Source organism: Etheostoma cragini, chromosome 10, assembly GCF_013103735.1.
Source record: "Etheostoma cragini isolate CJK2018 chromosome 10, CSU_Ecrag_1.0, whole genome shotgun sequence".
NCBI lineage: Eukaryota > Metazoa > Chordata > Actinopteri > Perciformes > Percidae > Etheostoma > Etheostoma cragini.
The window spans coordinates 22,224,739-22,242,931 of record NC_048416.1 but is presented as its reverse complement, the minus strand read 5'-3'; the positions used below and the strand labels follow the sequence as shown (position 1 = coordinate 22,242,931).

The 18,193-nt window shown below is 38.2% G+C and overlaps 2 protein-coding genes across 2 annotated transcripts in view; both read left to right on the top strand.

The window, feature by feature from the left end:
- Window positions 1-5,304, top strand: part of slit3 (slit homolog 3 (Drosophila)) — a 231,777-nt gene extending 226,473 nt beyond the window's left edge. The window contains exons 33-37 of the mRNA XM_034883388.1: window positions 2,279-2,433; window positions 2,975-3,132; window positions 3,710-3,867; window positions 3,995-4,200; window positions 4,307-5,304. Coding sequence (XP_034739279.1) covers window positions 2,279-2,433; window positions 2,975-3,132; window positions 3,710-3,867; window positions 3,995-4,200; window positions 4,307-4,560 — 931 coding nt within the window. The 3' untranslated portion in view covers window positions 4,561-5,304. The remainder of the gene's footprint in view (window positions 1-2,278; window positions 2,434-2,974; window positions 3,133-3,709; window positions 3,868-3,994; window positions 4,201-4,306) is intronic.
- Window positions 5,305-14,609: 9,305 nt separating this feature from the next.
- Window positions 14,610-17,893, top strand: LOC117951614. The gene is made up of 5 exons (XM_034883387.1): window positions 14,610-14,616; window positions 14,920-15,273; window positions 16,868-17,005; window positions 17,184-17,242; window positions 17,333-17,893. The coding sequence occupies exons 1-5, from the start codon at window positions 14,610-14,612 to the stop codon at window positions 17,459-17,461; spliced, it is 687 nt and encodes a 228-aa protein (XP_034739278.1). The 3' UTR covers window positions 17,462-17,893.
- The last annotated feature ends 300 nt before the right edge of the window (window positions 17,894-18,193 follow it).

The following is an 18,193-nucleotide window of genomic DNA, read 5'->3' as shown; positions in this document are numbered from 1 at the left end:
AAGACAACATACAGTTTCACATTCAGTATAATACAAGAAAACAGAATAGGCTACATAAGTCAAGACACAAGTCAAAGTGAGGTGTAAAGAAGTCAATGGATGTGCGAAAGTGGTATGGTGATAACACTATATACATTAATAGCCGATCTATAACACTGGTGTGTATATGTGTGTGTGTGTGCGTGTGTGTGTGTGTGCGTGTGTGTGTGTGCAAACTTGAGTGTGTAAAGTTCAAACCTGAACAAAAAAATCATTTTGAGAATGTCCTCAGCCATGTGAGCTGGTTGTTTGATTTAACTTTCCAGACACTTGAACACATTTAAAAGGGGATGAAGTGCTTCTGGAAGGAAAGTGGAGAGGATTAAATTACTGTTGTAAGGGAGGAAATGGAGGGCACAGCAGAACAAAAAGAGAAGAAGAGAGGATACCAGAAAGAAAAAAGAACACGAGGGAGCGAAAGTTGAGAAAGAAAGGAAAGAAAAGAAAGCTTGCACGTGTATGCAAAAAATAGAAAAAGCTAAGCAAAAGAAGCGAACAAAGTAAAGCTAGGAGAGGAGGGTAGTGAAAGAGAGAGCTAATCTTTCAGGCTAGCGGACCATCATTTTGTTTGGTTGCAGCAGGCCTGTTTGAGACTGTTATTAAATTACATGTCTCCTAATGGAAACCATGAATTTGTCTGTGTTGGGTCTACAGTAAAGTAGGAGCTCTTATTTTAGAAACCACCAGCTAAATGCTGAACTAGATGGATGTTCAGAAAAATTGTACGTTTTTGGTTCTTGTTTTTTTGCTGTTGTTGATTGCACAAATGGCTTTGTTACTCATTCATTCTAGCAGCGGATTAATCCAAATTTCAGATTTGCATCGTTATTACAAAGATTTGATTCTAAACTTTTATCCAACTGAATTTAATTTTTTTTAATTGAGTTGAATTACAATTCAAATATGACATGATGTAGGAGAAAAGAAAATCAATAAATAGTAATGTCTTGATTATTTGTTAATGTTCTTGTATATGTTGAAAACCCTTCTTACTTATATATATGTATATGTATATATGTCTATATATGTAATGCCATGTAACATGAAAGAGTTCCACCAGAACATGGCTTTAATAATTAATTATTAATTAATTTAATAAACATGGTGTGTGTGTGTATATATATATATGCTGTTATTTATTTTATTTTCATATTTAGTTCTTCCACTTCTCTTTCCTTATTTTTTTCTTTAATATGCAACATCTACATCCTCTTCTTGTTCTACTTCTTTACAGTCATAATCTTTGCTCCTTCTCCTTCCTCTTCTTCTAATGTTAATTTTACTGCATCTGCTCCGTTCCCTGTTTTTTGACCTTTTGTATGGTCAGCATTTTCTATGGAAGTCCCACTGGCCCACCTCCAGAACTCACAACCCTGCTCCATTGGCTGTTAATGTAACATCACTGTAATCTGAACTCTCTATAAACAGCTGCCAATCAAAAGTTACTTAAGACTCCTTAGGTAGTTAACCAATGAATGGCTGCAGACAAAGGGATGTATTGTCTTGATGTTTAGCTGAGGGAGTCTGAAGCAGACCACCAACGGAAAGAGTGGCTTCACTTCTTCTTTTGTGTTTTTGATGTCTGCTTGTTTTCTCCGGGTTCATGGAAGGAATAACTTGGGTGAACGGAGGCACAGTCAACTTTACCACCCCACCATCTACCTCTCTTTCTTTCTCTGTCTCTCACTCTCTTGCTCTCTCTCCCTTTTTCGGCTGTGCCAAACCACTGTCTCTATAGCTGTCTGTCTCCCCTCCAGCAAAAACCACTTAGTGGGGGAATCTCAGACACACACACAGTCACACACAAACACACACACACTTTCTTCTCAGGGTCAGGCCTGGTGGAAGAGGTCATGACCCTGGTCCACTGCAGGCTCTTCAGTGGAAACAAATATCAATGTTCTCTTTCTTTAACACAACTTGATGAGTCTTGCCCCAAGGCTCTAGTTCATCTGAATACGCAAGCATATGTGCTGTTAACCATTCTGGTCTGTTTTATGTCTGAGAATAACATTTCAACACAGATTTCCCTAATTCTTTTTTCATTTAGTTTGGTTGATTTGCAAACACAACAAAACAGAGAAGAAAAAAAAGTTCAGTCTGTTTTGTGTCTGGCATTTCCAATTTGCTCGATCATGTTTTTTCCTTCCTGATTCTCCTGGTGTAGAATTCAACAGTAATTTGTCATAATAGGAAACATACTGAAGGTCCCTTTTTTCTTTTTTTGTGTTTGTTGCAGCATAGAGTCTGTGAATGACGGCCTTTTCCACACGGTTGAGCTGCTGATTCAGAACCGTTCACTGAGCCTGGTTGTGGATAACGGGGCCCCCAAGAGCCTGGGAAAGCTGGCACGCCAGCCCTCTGTTGACCACAACACCCAACTTTACATAGGAGGTACGCACACACACAATTTTGTACACAAACATCTAAACATATTCGTAGACACGTTCTAAACATACAGATGTTACTTTTGCCAGCCTTTTTGTGGTTTTGATCACATGTTTGCCATGCACTACTGCATACAAACATGTAAATGCACACACATACACACAAACATACACACAAACAAAATCCAAACGAGAGATGTGGTGAGGAGATGGAAAACTGTTTTTGTTCAACTTTTCCTTAGAAAAAGGGACAAGACACACCCTTGAGAACAGTCAGCCTTTTTTTCTAGAAGGAGACATAATATTGCAGCAGTGAGAGCTATGTTGCTGATTTTATTTCACTGGCAGAATTGACCAAGAATGAAACCAGAGATAAGTGTTAGAGTATTAATCAAACAAACCCTTCAATTTGCTTTCCTTCTTTTCTGGTTCCCATATTTTTTTGCCATTCTTTTATCCTATTTCTTCCATCTTCTCCACTTTAATTTCTTTCTATTCACATTCTACTTTTTTCATAACATCCTATCTTGTTCTCCTTCATTTTGCAGGCGTACCATCTCAGGTGGTGGCCTCAGGTCTACGACCCAGCCCTGAGCGTTTCCCTCAGGCTTTGAATGGATGCATCCACAACGTCCGAATCAACGGTGAGCCTCAAGACCTGAGTTACCGAGTCGCAGGAGTGCGACCACATGGGGTTGACAGCAAGGTAATTACACAGGAAAGATTCATTTTTGGCAAAAGCGGCATCATGTTTATTACACAGCATCCTTAAAAGCCATATTGAGAAATGGATGACCTCTGTTAGTGATATTATATGATACGTGATGATATTATATGTGATACTTGTCATAACCCTTCCAACTGTAAGTGTGTCTTGTAAGCATATTAGAAAACAAAGTTATGTTTTGTGTGGGAAAGCATACGTGCAACCAAATTGTCAAGGAACAAAATTATAGTGCAAAATATTTTGACAATAACGCTACATTTTTGGGAAAGTTAGACCAAGGATTTTTATGTTCAAGGTCAGTCAAAATAAGCACCAGATTTTTATTATATGAACAACAGTAGAAAACATTTTGACAGATTTATATGTCAACAAACCTAAGATGGTAGCAGCTGGAGAAAGGAACAGATGTCAACCCTCCATGTTGGAGCTCTATTTACACTGGCCTTCCGGTGGCTGTAGCATTCATGCAACATCAACATCCCCCTTAAGCATTTAAAAAGCCATGTGACCCAGCTTCCACTGACAGTATTTTCTCCCTTTCTTGTTCTGTCACCAGGGTGAGGGCATTCTTGCAGGGTGCCATTCCTGCAGTGTGTGCGCCCAGGGTGCGTGCAGGGAGGGAGGTGAGACGGGGGTAACATGTGATTGTCCTCCAGGTCGCACCGGGGCTTTGTGTGACCAGACAACAGCACCCAACCCGTGTCAGAACAGCAGGTAAGACGAGACAGAAGAGACTGGGCTGAAATGTATGGATGTAAATATTCAGATGGTCCTATGCATGTATGTACTTAACCCAAAATAACTCTAACCTGTCTTCCCTCTTTTCTTCCTTCCACTCCAGATGTGTTCACGGTCTGTGTGTGCCGAAGGGTCAGTCCTACAGTTGCCAGTGCAGTGAAGGTTACCAGGGTCAGTATTGCGATCGACGGCAGGAGCCTCCAGCCTGCAGGGGGCAGCGCTGCGGACACGGGGAGTGTCGTGTGTCAGAGGGAGGAGAGCCAGTCTGCCACTGTCAGCCAGACTACACCGGGCTAACCTGTGACACAGGTAAAGTGGAGGGTATTAGAAGAGGAGATAGAAAATAAGCCAAGATTTCACAAATATCAGTGCACATAATTTCTGTGTTGTATGTCCTTTCTCCATTATTTTCCAGAGCTTACATGTCAAGGAGAGATGGTGAGGGAGCAACTAAAGCGCCACCACCCAATGAGAACATGCACGTCCACGACCAAGATTCCTCGCATGGATTGTCCCCGATCCTGCCAGGCTGCAGCACCTCCAGGTGTTTGCTGTGGCGTGACAAAAAGCAGAAGGAGGAAGGCGGTTTTCCGCTGCACCGACGGCACCTCGTACTCCGAGGAGATGGAAACTGCTCTGGAGTGCGGCTGCTCCAAGTGCCCGTTGTAACAGCACCGCAGTTTAAGTTTGTTTTGCAACACCCACCGCTGCCATTTTGTGAATTCTACACGTCAACGGGGCTGTCGCTCTGAGATTTTTCCACGTTGAAAAGCACCATCATTATGTGATTTTATTTACACATTCAGTTTGACTGCTGCCAATTTGCTGCCAAGAGAAACCACAAATGAAAACAAAAATGGGACATGTGTGCGTGTTTTTTGACAGAGAGAAAATATATTGTAAGATATAAGTGAGAAAAAAACATAGAACTTATTTTTATTATGGATTTTTTTTTCTAAAAGATGATAAAAGGACTGATAAGTTGTGTTTTTAATATGTTGATTATATAATGTGTTACATAATATGGAAAGTTATTTTGTACCTTGAAAGAAGAAATACAGATACACAGCAAAATAGATTAACATTCCTTAAAAGTATATGAATTTATATGTATGTATAAATCTATATAAATATATACCCTAACCCAATGAATTCTATATTTTCAAAGTGTATTTGCATGATGTTAATCTGAGTGCTGATTATTGGGAGGCTTTGGACACAGAGAGGAGGGCTGAGAGAGAAGATTCCACAACAAGGAAAAGTTGGCAGTCTTTGGTAGCCCCCCCCTCTTGAAAAGAAAAGGGAACTGTGTGTGCCTTGCTAACCTGCTTTACTATATAATGGACATCATCCTCACATGTGAGTTCTTTGAGAAACCATAAAAGACTCTTTGCACAGAGATTATTCAACAAATTGTTCTAATGTTGTGTTATTCTTTAGTGTGCGGTTGCACACCAGACTTGGAGCCACATGAGGTTTGACATGAAAATCTGAAAGACGTGCTCATTTATTAAGAATTAAACATTTTAAATGAGAAATTCCCATTCAAACCAACAATAGGGGAAATCGTACTCTAAATCGAGTATACACCTATTCGCTGCTGAGATTTAAAATGAGTTTAAAAACCAGATACCATGGCCATCCCTGATGAGTGATGAAAGCTCTCAGCACAGGTTCAGAACCATTTATGATCAAACTATCCTTTTTTTTTTTTAAAGAGTAACTTAATTCCATGCTGAAAAAAAAGTGTTCATTGCATCCTGAGGTTGAATGTCTTGCATCACTTCTGAGTGTAGTCAGCTGTGACCAGAAGAGTGCTTTGTTGCACCTGTAACCACCCCCAACACTGATGTTGCGGTGTGCTGACTCACCCTGGGGTACGTTTTTACACCCCTACAGCAAGGTTCCTGTAGATTTTAAAGTAATAATCTAGAAGATTTGGATTTAAATAAATGTCTGTTAAGTCACTATCACCAAATCAGGTAACACAACGGTGAATAAGCCTATATGGCCAAATGATGCAGTACTATGGGGGTGGCAGTAGCTCAGTCCATAGGGAGTTGGGTTGGGAAGACACGCTGACTCGTGTCCATGACAACATAATCCAGTTTCTATGGTGGCTTTTCTTAGTTCCCAAACTAAATTATGCTTACATTATATAAATACTAATTTCTCCTGATTGTGTGTGCAGGCCCTAGGAAATTCCAAAGCAGTTACTATTTAATTGAGTCAAAAAACAAGAAAAGCCTTAATCCTGCCACAGTCATTTTAGTATGAATTATTTGATCATATTAGCATCACGTTTCATGTGAAACTGCAGCATCATTAAGAACCCTTTGTTTAATGTGTGATGAATTCAGTGTGTTATATGATAACATTATATAATGCAGGTCTGATTGTTTGATGTATTTGAGGTGCATGAAGAAAAAGACATTTCCATGAAGCACATGACGAATCAGTTACCTGCTGAGTCAATGTGGCTTCTGTAACTTTGTCACTGTTTAGGACCAACGTACCACAGCTGAACAACTTCAACATCAGAACGGCTTTTAACCGCCTATAGATGACTTACATGATTAAAAGTATAGCAAAAGACTATAATGTAACTACTACTGTATTGTTTACTTTATACATTGTTGCTTTGTTTACAGCCGGTGCAAAGTATTGTCACACTTTCACAGTTACTTCACAGCTGTACTATTCTCGGTTCAAGACACATCAGTATTATCCTTATCTGTCAATGTCACCGTTTTCTAAACCTGCTGTTCCTTCTATATGATTCTCTGTCTCACTACATTCTCCATGCCTTCCCCTCCCTGCTTTTATCTGCCTTTTTCTTGGTCTTTCCAAGATGACTCCTGTACTTGCCTTAGTCATTCATTTTCACCATATCTTTCTCTTCCTTTTCTCTTATTCTTTCACTATTTGAGTTTTTATCTTTTGCCAACTTCTCTTTGCTCTATGCATCCCTTCTTTACCTGACCTTAACGATTTAGTTATTCATTGTGAACAGAATCAAACACCTTAGTGATAGTTATTTACAATAAAATAACCCTAAAGTCAGTCATTTCCATTTTCCAGGTCTTAGGTTTAAAAAAAAAAAATACATGAATATGTGAGCGATAATTGATACTTATGTTGAATGTTCAAATTAAACTACGATTGAAAGTCTTCAATGTCTGAGTCTAAAATTAATGTTTAACTGCAAATCTCAAGAAATGCAAGAATTCCCACATTATTTGTCCCAGCAGTATTGATCGAGGACTAGGACTGTGGCGATAGGTCTGGCAATGTGAGACTAATCGAGGACCAATGTGTTAAAGCCTAATAATTTCTTTGTCAAAGCAGGTTGCGAAGCCACATAGTTTATGCCCAAAATGTTTTATTGTTATTCTGTACCATCAAAATACTCTGCTACAAATGATATTTATTGACTGAAAGTACTTTTTTTGTTTTGATACTTTCAAGTTAGTAATTTCCAACACAAAATTGTTTTTCATTGTCAAAAAAGCTACATTTTGTTTAAAACCCTTATAATTTACAGTTTGGTTCATGAATACAACTTTTCAAAACATATTCACTACTTTTAAGGCACTTGACACACTTTCAATTGTCAAAAAAGCTACATTTTGTTTAAAACCCTTATAATTTACAGTTTGGTTCATGAATACAACTTTTCAAAACATATTCACTACTTTTAAGGCACTTGACATACTTTCAATAAAACTGCTGTACTGTTAGTGCCCTGGTGGCAACAGGCCTGAATTCACAAGCCAAGCCAGGACTCCCATCACTGTCACTGTCACAAACACACATTTTTTATGCTGTTGTTGCAGCCATGTCTTCCCCATTATGTTGTCCTCAAATGAGTGAAAAAGCACCAAGTACCCCCTGGGTTGTAACAGCCTGTAAGTGTCAGTCCGTGTGGTCAAACATGATATTGCAACCGAACGGAAGCCAACAGGTGAAATTGATTAAAACATCTGAGTAGGCTGTCAGAGTTGTGCGGCCACTGCTACTGTTGAACTGTGTGTGGAACATGTATCTGAGGTCTCTGGGAAAGAAACTCTGGAGGTAATTTTGAAGCCAGTTATATTCTGACCTCACAGAAAACACAAGAACGTTTAACTTACCTTATTTACAAAGAAAGAGCCGGGGGCGTGATTCACGAAAGTACCAGGATAAGTGAAAAAGCGCAGCTTGATTTAGTGCGATCCACTCATCGCGTCTTAACCGGTTGCACGTTTGCCGAGGCAGGATGAACAGGTGAAGCTACGTCAAGCCAGGTGTAGATAGCTGGGATAAGTGCATGTCTTTCTTAAATAGACCACGGTATATCGCTGCATTGTCCCACTTAATCTCCGTAGTGTCGTGTATGAACCTGAAGCTGCACAGACCAAGGACGCGCCGCGCTGCTCATCTCGACTTTTAAAGAATGGACACTGATGCTTCGCACAGGTCTGCTGTTAACCTGCTCTGGACCTGGCTAGCCGCAAATAATACATCTCTATGGTTACTTGGCTGGGTTTAAATCAACCTGGTTTCGTGCAACCAAGTCAAAGCTAACTTCATCCAGGATAACCTGAATAGCCCGGCTTAATTCCTTAATTCCTCCTGGTTTCGTGCAACAGGCCTCGGGAGACTCTGCTCGTTTTGACGTTGCTAATGTATCAGTTCCATGTCTTCTGTTAGATAAGCTGGCTAGCACCATTGTTGTTGAATGGGACAAGAATACTTAATGAAAGAGAAGAACTGTCTTCATCGTCAAATAACGTGAGTAATTCATTTTCTGTCTCTCATTTCCTTGCCGTGTTTTCTCCTGATAGTAAAATGTTTACCGTTGCTGTTTGTGTGGAGGAACTCCTTTCTTTGTTGTTGGGGTTGTTCATGTTGCATCTTGTTTGTGTTGTGTGCTGCCGGCTATATGGACACGAAACCACCTCCAGTTGTTTTGAACAATTAGCAATTTTTGCAGTGTTGCATTTACTGGCGTTATGCCTATTAGCTTTGCAGTGCTACACATTGTAAGCTATTAAAATGCACATGAAGCACGTGGAAGTCTTATAGCTACGATTTCATCTTTTTGATGTGACAGCAGACATTTCGACATGTATGTAATAATGAGAAAAGCATATTAACATGGAACAAGATTCCAATTAAAATCAAAATGACAAAAAACTGTTTATAAGGATATGTTTTCTGTTGCCACATAAACATCTCCACATGTTAAACTTATACTGTAGTCATTTTATATAGTCTTTGTCTGTCAACCATGTTTTGAGTGGTTGCCATGGGCAACTGGGCAACCATTACTGTCGAGCCCTGAAATAAAAAAAAAATGTCATACAAAAATATGAGAAGGGTTCGAACCATAACCGTGCAATGCAACGAATATTTGCCAGCAGTCACAGTGCTATCAACGTTGGAAACAGCTGTAAAAGGAAACAGCTACAGGTATTTAAGTTGAGTTGGCTTAATAGATTAGTAAATAAAGTAAAGTAGCTTGATAGTTGTCAGCCAGTTTTAAACATTTGGAAAAGTGTTAAACATTTGTAAGAAATTTTGAAAAAGTAATATCTTGTTGCCATGGTCCATCCAGTACTTGGCTATTTCACAGGATAAGTGAAAACTTTTATCTGCTAGTGGCACTAGAGAAAATGTCAGATGGTTTAAAAATCACTAAGAATCCTCTTCTGGGCACCATAATTGTTTTTGTCAAACTTTCAATTTGTCCAGTAGTTGAGATATTTCTGTCTGAATGTGGTCGACCGACAAACCAACATTGCCATCTGTAGAGCCGCTGCTTGCATGACTAAAATCTGAACTGCTCAACAAATTCTTCAAAGCATTTGGTTGGTTTAACCTGGTGAATTTATTTATTTATCCATTTTTAACCCTAACTGTATCCTACCAAAAGATGGCGGCAGTGTCAAGGAGATGAGACTATTGTGTATCATGTACAGTATGTGCATAAAATGAATGGAAATTTAACTGCAAATACTTAGTGTCTCCATTAGTCTGAACTGTATTTCATGTCATGTCACCACCTGGAAGAACCTAAGATTCACATTTGATTAGAATTTATTTAAAAGAAACATTCAAAAATGAAATATTTTTCAAATGCTAAAGAAGCAGCAGGGGAGGTGGCGGGATTTCCTTAAAGCAGGTAGTGGTGAAGCAGCAAGGGTGCTCAGCAGTAGTGTATGAGACAGAATGAGTCTAGTGTTAGACAGAGATTGTGGTCACAGAAATTGTCATGGAGGGGAATTCACACGCCAAGGAACCAAACTCTATAAAAGATTCAACAGGTTCCAGATGCTGTGCTTTGTCACTGAGCCGTGTTTGCGATAAAGGTTAATACACTTGACTTTTTATAACCTGCGTTATGGTAACTTTTATTGAGTTACCGTAAATAACAACTACTATGTTTATGGGGTTGTTTTTTTTGCGGAAGAACTAATGGTAAGAAAAAGGAAGTCAGCTTAACAGTTCTACTTTTAAGAAGCTTTTCATCTATTTATACACACCTTGTGTTTTTTTTGCATTTATTAGTGCATCTTTCAATGCAGTTCCACAGGTATGCAACTCATGTTATTAATTATATTAACCTATAAGAGTTTTTGTTTTGCTGAATTTCTGTTAAAGTCACTTTGGTAAATGTTAGACACAGTATTGTTTGGTGACACAGGTTGACTCAAAACGCTTTCAGTTTGGACCAAAAGTGGTTAACTGACAGTAATTGCCATTCACAGATCCATGCCACTAGCTACCACCAATGCCTTAAATGTTGTTTTTTTTCCTACCTTTTTCTCATCAAGGAATCATGAGGATCCAGTTGCTGTTGGCTACTGGTGCTTCTCTCTGCCACTGTGCTCTCTCAAGATGCAAACATCAATACCAGAAATTTAAAAACCAGCATATCAAACGAATGGCGATGTGATGCCAGCACAAAAGCTTGCTAAGATCAACAAAAACAAGTGTAAGAAGACCAATACATTCTATCCAACATGAAAACCATAAGATCTATCTATGTGAAGAACGGAGGCCATATGACCAAGACAGAAACATGACCAAAAGCCACAAACACTTTCACAATCCACCGAGCTTTGCTCATACTTGTGCTGGGTTGGATTTATGTAATCTGTTCTCGTTATCTACTGATTGGGTGATAATAGTCCAAATGTATTGGCTTTGGAAAAGAGAGGGTGGAGCTCACATCATTTGACACTACGCGTTATATCATCCTTGTAAAAGGCAGCGTTTAATGAGCATTCCGCTGCGCTTTATACGGCGTTTTGCCAGTAGACAATGTAAACTATGTTGTCTGACCGTTAAACGGGCTAAGAAAGTGTCGTACAGTGAGCTTTTTGGCGTTCCATATTTTTTTGTTGCATCAGACGCAGCCACTGTCTAAATGTCTGTATTTAAGCGTTTGGAGTGAGAACAGGTTGCTTGTTTATAATACAAATCATTGTCTAAGAATAACAGGGCGCTATCTGGTGGTGGTATCCTCAACAGATCCTAAAAGCAACACATTTCTTCCCCTGGATCGTTTCATTTTTCACCAATTTTTTTTTGGGAAAAATGCAAATGTCACAATATTTCACAACAGTAGAGGGCATTGTGTAGATAAATGGGTCACTTTAATACGGTGACATCCCCTCAGCAATAAAACATGCATTTTCTTTTGTAACGCTGTGATGAAAAAGCAATGACAACTGAATAATACATCACCTGTCAAGAGCAGCCGTCACAATAGAAAACGATAGCAAGTAAAACGGAACAAAATACATGAAATGCAGACAAGCTAAAACATCAAGCTAAAACCATAAAGACAAAAAATTACTCTTATAAATAAATAAATAAATAAATAAATAAATAAAATGTGAGTAATTTTATGAACCAGTTTTCTTTATTCTACTTGGTTAAAACATGAGCACCTGTTACCCACCTAAAGATGGCAGTAGTGTAAAGAGAGGGGAATTGGGACGACAGTATTTGTAAGTCTTTTTATGCAAAATGGACGTACAGGCTCTCAAATCTGGATGGTCAGAAAGTAGCTAATGGAGTCAACATTGGAGATATAATAATAATCATGATGATGATAATTTTATTTCATGTAGCACCTTTTTACAGAAAGTCACAAATTGCTTCACATGATAAACATTTGTTAAAAAATAAATCGGCATCCAAATAGTAAATAAGCAAGCAAAAATTAATAAAATACAAATGACGGTAAAAGACTAAACAACTAAAAACCCAAAGTTATAAGAGACAAACGTGAATTTAAGCAAGTGTCTTCAGCTGCTTTTCAAAAGCTTCAACAGTGACTGCAGAATGTAAGCTAATAGGGTGTCCCTGTGTTTGATTCATCAAATATGCTTCTGACACAGTAGGGTATAATTTGCTTAAGATAAACTTGACTAAAAACATATCTATTAATTGATTACTTACTGTTTCAGCTGCAAGGACTAACCAATAGTCAGGATGAAATAAAAGAATCGTTAACCGTCTATACCTTGGACCATAGACCGTTAACCGTCTATGCCTTGGACCCTAGACCGTTATCCGTCTATGCCTGGGACCATAGACCGTTAACAGTTTATCCCTGGGACAGAGCACCGCAAGTTACCGGCCATTTTGGCGAAGATTACAGTTAAGTAATAAAATTAGTGTGCGTTGTGCCTGTTTTGCTTCCGTTGTAGATAGATCTGGTGGGATGTTGCAACAGCATGTGGAAATAAAACTACAGTTTGTTAGGCAAAAGGAATGTTAATCTCGTGATAAAAAATTTGAAGCTGTTAAAATAGGTTTGTGTTAACGCTGTTAACTTTAACTGTCTATGGTAATAATGGGGTTTAAGTGACAGCACTATTATAAAGACATCAAAGTCCAGAGTCAACAGAGGTATGGAAAGATAATTACTGTTGTGTTACAAAACATCAAACTTTAGTGTCTTACAGTACATCACCTAATCAATCAAAGTATTAAATATAACATGTAATAGGCCTACATCTGGGAATGTAAAAGTAAAATTAAGAAAAAGCATGTTATATCTAGTAACTCCCATTTGTTGACATAGATGTTTAATGATGTGAAAAAGACCATCACTTTGAGCAAAGTGGATTGGGTGTAGTGATAGTTTTTAGGGGTGGGGAAAAAACCTGATCATAGATGCATTGCGATTCTCTCAACGCTCTATTCTGATATTGTAATATTGATTATTTTAAAAAATAATAATAATAATTAATAAAATACCACCTCATGTGTAATGTTCTGAGAAGCCAGTAATCCACCTTTAAACATGACTGAGCCTCTGAAATGGAAGGTTACTGTGAGAGATGACTTTCTCAAGCATGTTTAAGGCTTAAGCATGGAAAAAAAAACTCAGACAATTCGTTAGAACTAGTATGTGACAAATACTGTAATTGTCAAAATCTAACAAACTCATGTTTATATGTATATTTTGTTAAATCACGCATGGTTATGTACAATCAAAAATTGTTACATCGAGATGCAATAATCAGTTTAGATCCATATCAAATTGTGAGGTGCACTGAGTTTCCAACCCGTAATAAATCTATTTTATTGTATCTGCAATTAAAAAAGACACAGACAGCAACATAAAAAAGGCAACCAAAAAAGCAGCGACTGGAAAATCAACAAGGAACATCAATAGGCAATAATCGATTTATGGTCTGTCGCTGCATCAATGCAGAATCGTCCACGTCTGCATCGCGATGCATCAATGAGAAGATTACCCCTGTTATATATGTCACAGCTGGGCCTGTGGAAAATATTAAATTGTTTTTTTATATAAAAGTTTCAGTCCAAGTCAGATAATGTCTTCACATTTACAGCCAGTGATCTTGGGTGTATCCAGTGTACTTTTTAACCTGTTGCTGCCCTCTAAGTTTGAACTTGAACCTTGTTTGACCTGCAGTGCACTAACAATGAGATTACAACTGTCCATGACGTAACTCATTCTGGTTTCAAAATGTTTCCCTGCCTAAAATGCTAAAGGATGATAGTTTCAGTTTTCTTTATCGTTAAACTGAAACTCATAAATTGACAAAACGGGCTTTGTGTATTGGGTAAAAGGTCTAAGGGGCAAATTTTTTATTTCAGTGCATCATTTTGTTTTTTAAATTTCCTTTTCATAGCACACTTTAGTGTGTGTATGTGTTAAAGCGATGAATCATGCATTTTTTTTGACATACAATGTCAAAACCACACTGCTGATGCTGTCATGTTTGCAGATCAGAAATACTCGGTTGAGATAGTTTCAACTTTGATGGAAACTGCAAATTAACATGACAGACAACCCTAACCAATCAGATTGTTTTGAATCTATTACGTAACATTTTATGCTTAGGTTAAGATTAATCATCGTGGGGTCCGATCTGAATTACTGCAGTCTCAAGGGGATTAACCTGAAAATGCTGATCCTATTCTGCGTAGCTTTCTTCACAATGGGTCGTAAGTATATGTGTAAAAAATTCAGTTTACTCCTGTTAAGTTTCAATTATTGTCACCTTCTTAAGGTAACTTTGGTAAATGTATCATATTTAATTTTCCTTATAGGCTGCACAGACGACCAAAGTTTTGTGACAAAGACTGTTTGTGTTGGAGAAGATGTGACTCTAACATGTAGCCGTCCATCTGGATTGTCGGGATACTTATTTTGGATCAGAGTTGCTGCTGGAAACTTCCCTGAAATGCTAGGTGCCACTTATACGTTTGATAATGCAAAAGTTGATAAAAGTCCTCGCATTACAGCAAAACAAGAGCCTGGGACATTTGTTTTACTTATTACCAAAACAGAGCTGATTGATACTGCATTTTACTACTGTGAACAAGTGGTGGAACTACAAACAACATTTCTGAATAGAACGTCTCTGAAAGTGAAAGGTAAATAGAGCCATATTACCTTGTTTATTCACAATATTTAATTTCCATCTCCAGTTATGAACATTGAAGCTTACTGTAAAAAACTCTACTCTTTACATTGTTTTTCTCATTTCCCAGAACCTGATATCACTGCCGTTATTCAAGACTTTCAACCTGATCCAGTCCGTCCAGAAGACTCAGTGACTCTTCAGTGTTCAGTCCTCTTGAACTCTGAGGACAAACCATGTCCAGGTGAACACAGTGTGTTCTGGTTCAGAGCCGGATCAAATGAATTTCATCCCAGTTTAACATACGCTCACAGAAACCGTGGAGATGAATGTGAGAAGAGTCCTGAGGCTTACTCTCCACAGAAATGTGTTTACAACTTATCTAAAATTGTCAGCTACTCTGATGCTGGGACATATTACTGTGCTGTGGCCACATGTGGGGAGATAATATTATTGGGAAATGGAACAAAACTGGCAGTTGAAGGTAACCACCATTTTGCATACTCAATCTATTACAGTGAGGAAAATAAGTATTTTAACACCTTGCTGTTTTGCAAGTTCTCCAACTTAGAAATCATGAATGAGTTTGAAATTGTCATTGTAGGTGCATGTCCACTGTGAGAGACATAATCTAAAAAAAAAATTTATGATTTTTTTAAACTATTTTTTTATGTGATACAGCTGCAAATACGTATTTTAACACCTGAGAAAGTCAATGTTAATATTTAGTACAGTAGCCTTTGTTTGCAATTACAGAGGTCAAACGTTTCCTGTAGTTTTTCACCAGGTTTGTATACACTGCAGAAGGGATTTTGGCCCACTCCTCCACACAGATCTTCTCTAGATCAGTCAGGTTTCTGGGCTGTTGTTCTGCTGTCATGTTGGAAGACCCAGCCTCAACCCATCTTCAATGCTCTAACTGAGGGAAGGAGGTTGTTCCCCAAAATCTCGCAATACATGGCCCTGGTCATCCTCTCCTTAATACAGTGCAGTCGCCCTGTCCATGTGCAGAACCCCCCCCCCCCCCAAAGCATGATGCTACCACCCCCATGCTTCACAGTATGGTGTTCTTGGGATGGTACTCATCATTCTTCTTCCTCAAAACACGTTTAGTGGAATTTTGACCAAAAAGTTCTATTTTGGTCTCATCTGACCACATGACTTTCTCCCATGACTCCTCTGGATAATCCAAATGGTCATTGGCAATCTTAAGACGGGCCTTGACATGTGCTGGTTTAAGCAGGGGAAGTTTCCGTGCCATGCATGATTTCAAACCATGAAGTCTTAGTGTATTACCAACAGTAACCTTGGAAACGGTGGTCCCAGCTTTTTTCAGGTCATTGACCAGTTCCTCCCGTGTAGTTCGGTGCTGATTTCTCACCTTTTTTAGGATCATTGAGACCCCACAAGGTGATATCTTGTATGGAGCCCCAGTCCGAGGGAGATTGACAGTCATGTTTAGCTTCTTACATTTTCTAATGATTGCTCCAACAGTGGACCTTTTTTCACCCAGCTGCTTGGCAATTTCCCCTTAGCCCTTTCCAGCCTTGTGGAGATGTACAATTTTGTCTCTAGTGTCTTTTGACAGGTCTTTGGTCTTGGCCATGTTAGTAGTTGGATTCTTACTGATTGTATGGGATGGACAGGTGTCTTTATACAGCCAACAACCTCAAACAGGTACATTTAATTTAGGATAATAAATGGAGTGGAGGTAGACATTTTGAAGGCAGACTAACAGGTCTTTAAGGGTCAGAATTGTAGCTGAGAGACAGATGTTCAAATACTTATTTGCAGCTGTATCATACAAATAGTTAAAAAATCATACATTGTGATTGCATGATTTATTAGATTATGTCTGTCAGTGTAAATGCACCTACGATGAATATTTCAGACCCCTCCGTGATTTCTTAGTGAGAACTTGCAAAATAGCAGGGGGTTCAAATACTTATTTTTCTCACTGTAGAAGTCAAGCTAAATCCTTAAAGATAATTTTCAACTAAATATTTATTATTTTACCAAAAGTTAAACAAAGATTAATGTTATTAACTTTTACAGTTTATCTCTTTTTCTCATGTCAGCAGCCAACATGTCATCCGGAGAATGTCAGCGGGCCAATACTATTCTGTCTCTGTTGTCTGCTGCTTTGGTTACAAGTGTGATGGTTATAGCCTTACTGGTATACACCATCAAGAAAAACAAGTTCAATTATTGTGATGGTAATAAAATGTTCTTCACTCTATCACACACTGATTTAGCTGATTTTACTCAAACGTTAATGCCATGTCTCTTTTGGTCTATGTATTTATATATATTTGGTAAATATTGTTAATTATCAAAATATGATAAAATCCTGTGTATCCTTATGATTGTGCTTCAAAGTTTGTTATATTTCAGCTGCTACTGTGGTCCTGCAAACAAATGCAACATCTACTGGTGATCAACAAAGTCAGCAAGTGAGTAATTCTAAAGACACGATGTTCAGTTGGTACATTCATGTTGACAGCTTTCATCAAACAATGTTTGGCGATGTGTTTTTTTTTAAGGGAGATGAAGACTCATTAGTTTATTCTGTGCCAAACTTCACCAGAGGGAAAGCTGGCAGGAGTGTCAAGAGAGATGCAACGACAGTCGACGGCGAGAGCATCTACACTGATGTCAGGGTTTTGGGGTAGGAACAGCATTGCTTGATTGGTACATGTCCTGTTATATGGCAAATACTTTCCCTGGAGTGACATAAAAATGTCCGTTACTGTATATGTTTAAACCAGATCTTTATGTCTACTGACTTTTATGTTATCTTACATTTTAAGTCAATATGGATGTGCTATGTATGATACACTGATGTGCTTTTTTGCAAGGTTAAATTAGTTAAAGTGTTTCCTACACATTCTTTCTCTTCTTGAAGTCATAGAAAGTTTAACCTTGTGGAAAATGTATGTTAAGCTTCTTATTTTACAAAAGGCAAGATGTGAACATTGTTGGAAAAATTACTATAACTGGATTAAAGAATTGATCCCTTACCTGACTTTTTCCATTTTGCGTTACTTTATATTTCTACTCCACTACATTTTAGTCAAATACTGTACTTCTTACAACATTACATTTATTATGTGGCGTAACTGAAGCTGGTCACATTTAATTTAAGTTAACTGTTTCAGTTTAACCAACTAATCTTTGATGTATTATTATAGATTTAGCTACCCAGCAGATTAAAGTAACATTAGTTTTTTTTACCTTTACAAGCTGCTACATAAGTGATGCCAACACATATGTATTGGGTATCATTCTGACAAAGACCATTCTGTATAATGAGTATGTGTAAGTACACTTTAATGCTAATACTTTTTGCTACCCTCTCCTTCAATTGTGCTGCTTCCAGTGCATCTCATAAATTAGAGCTTTTA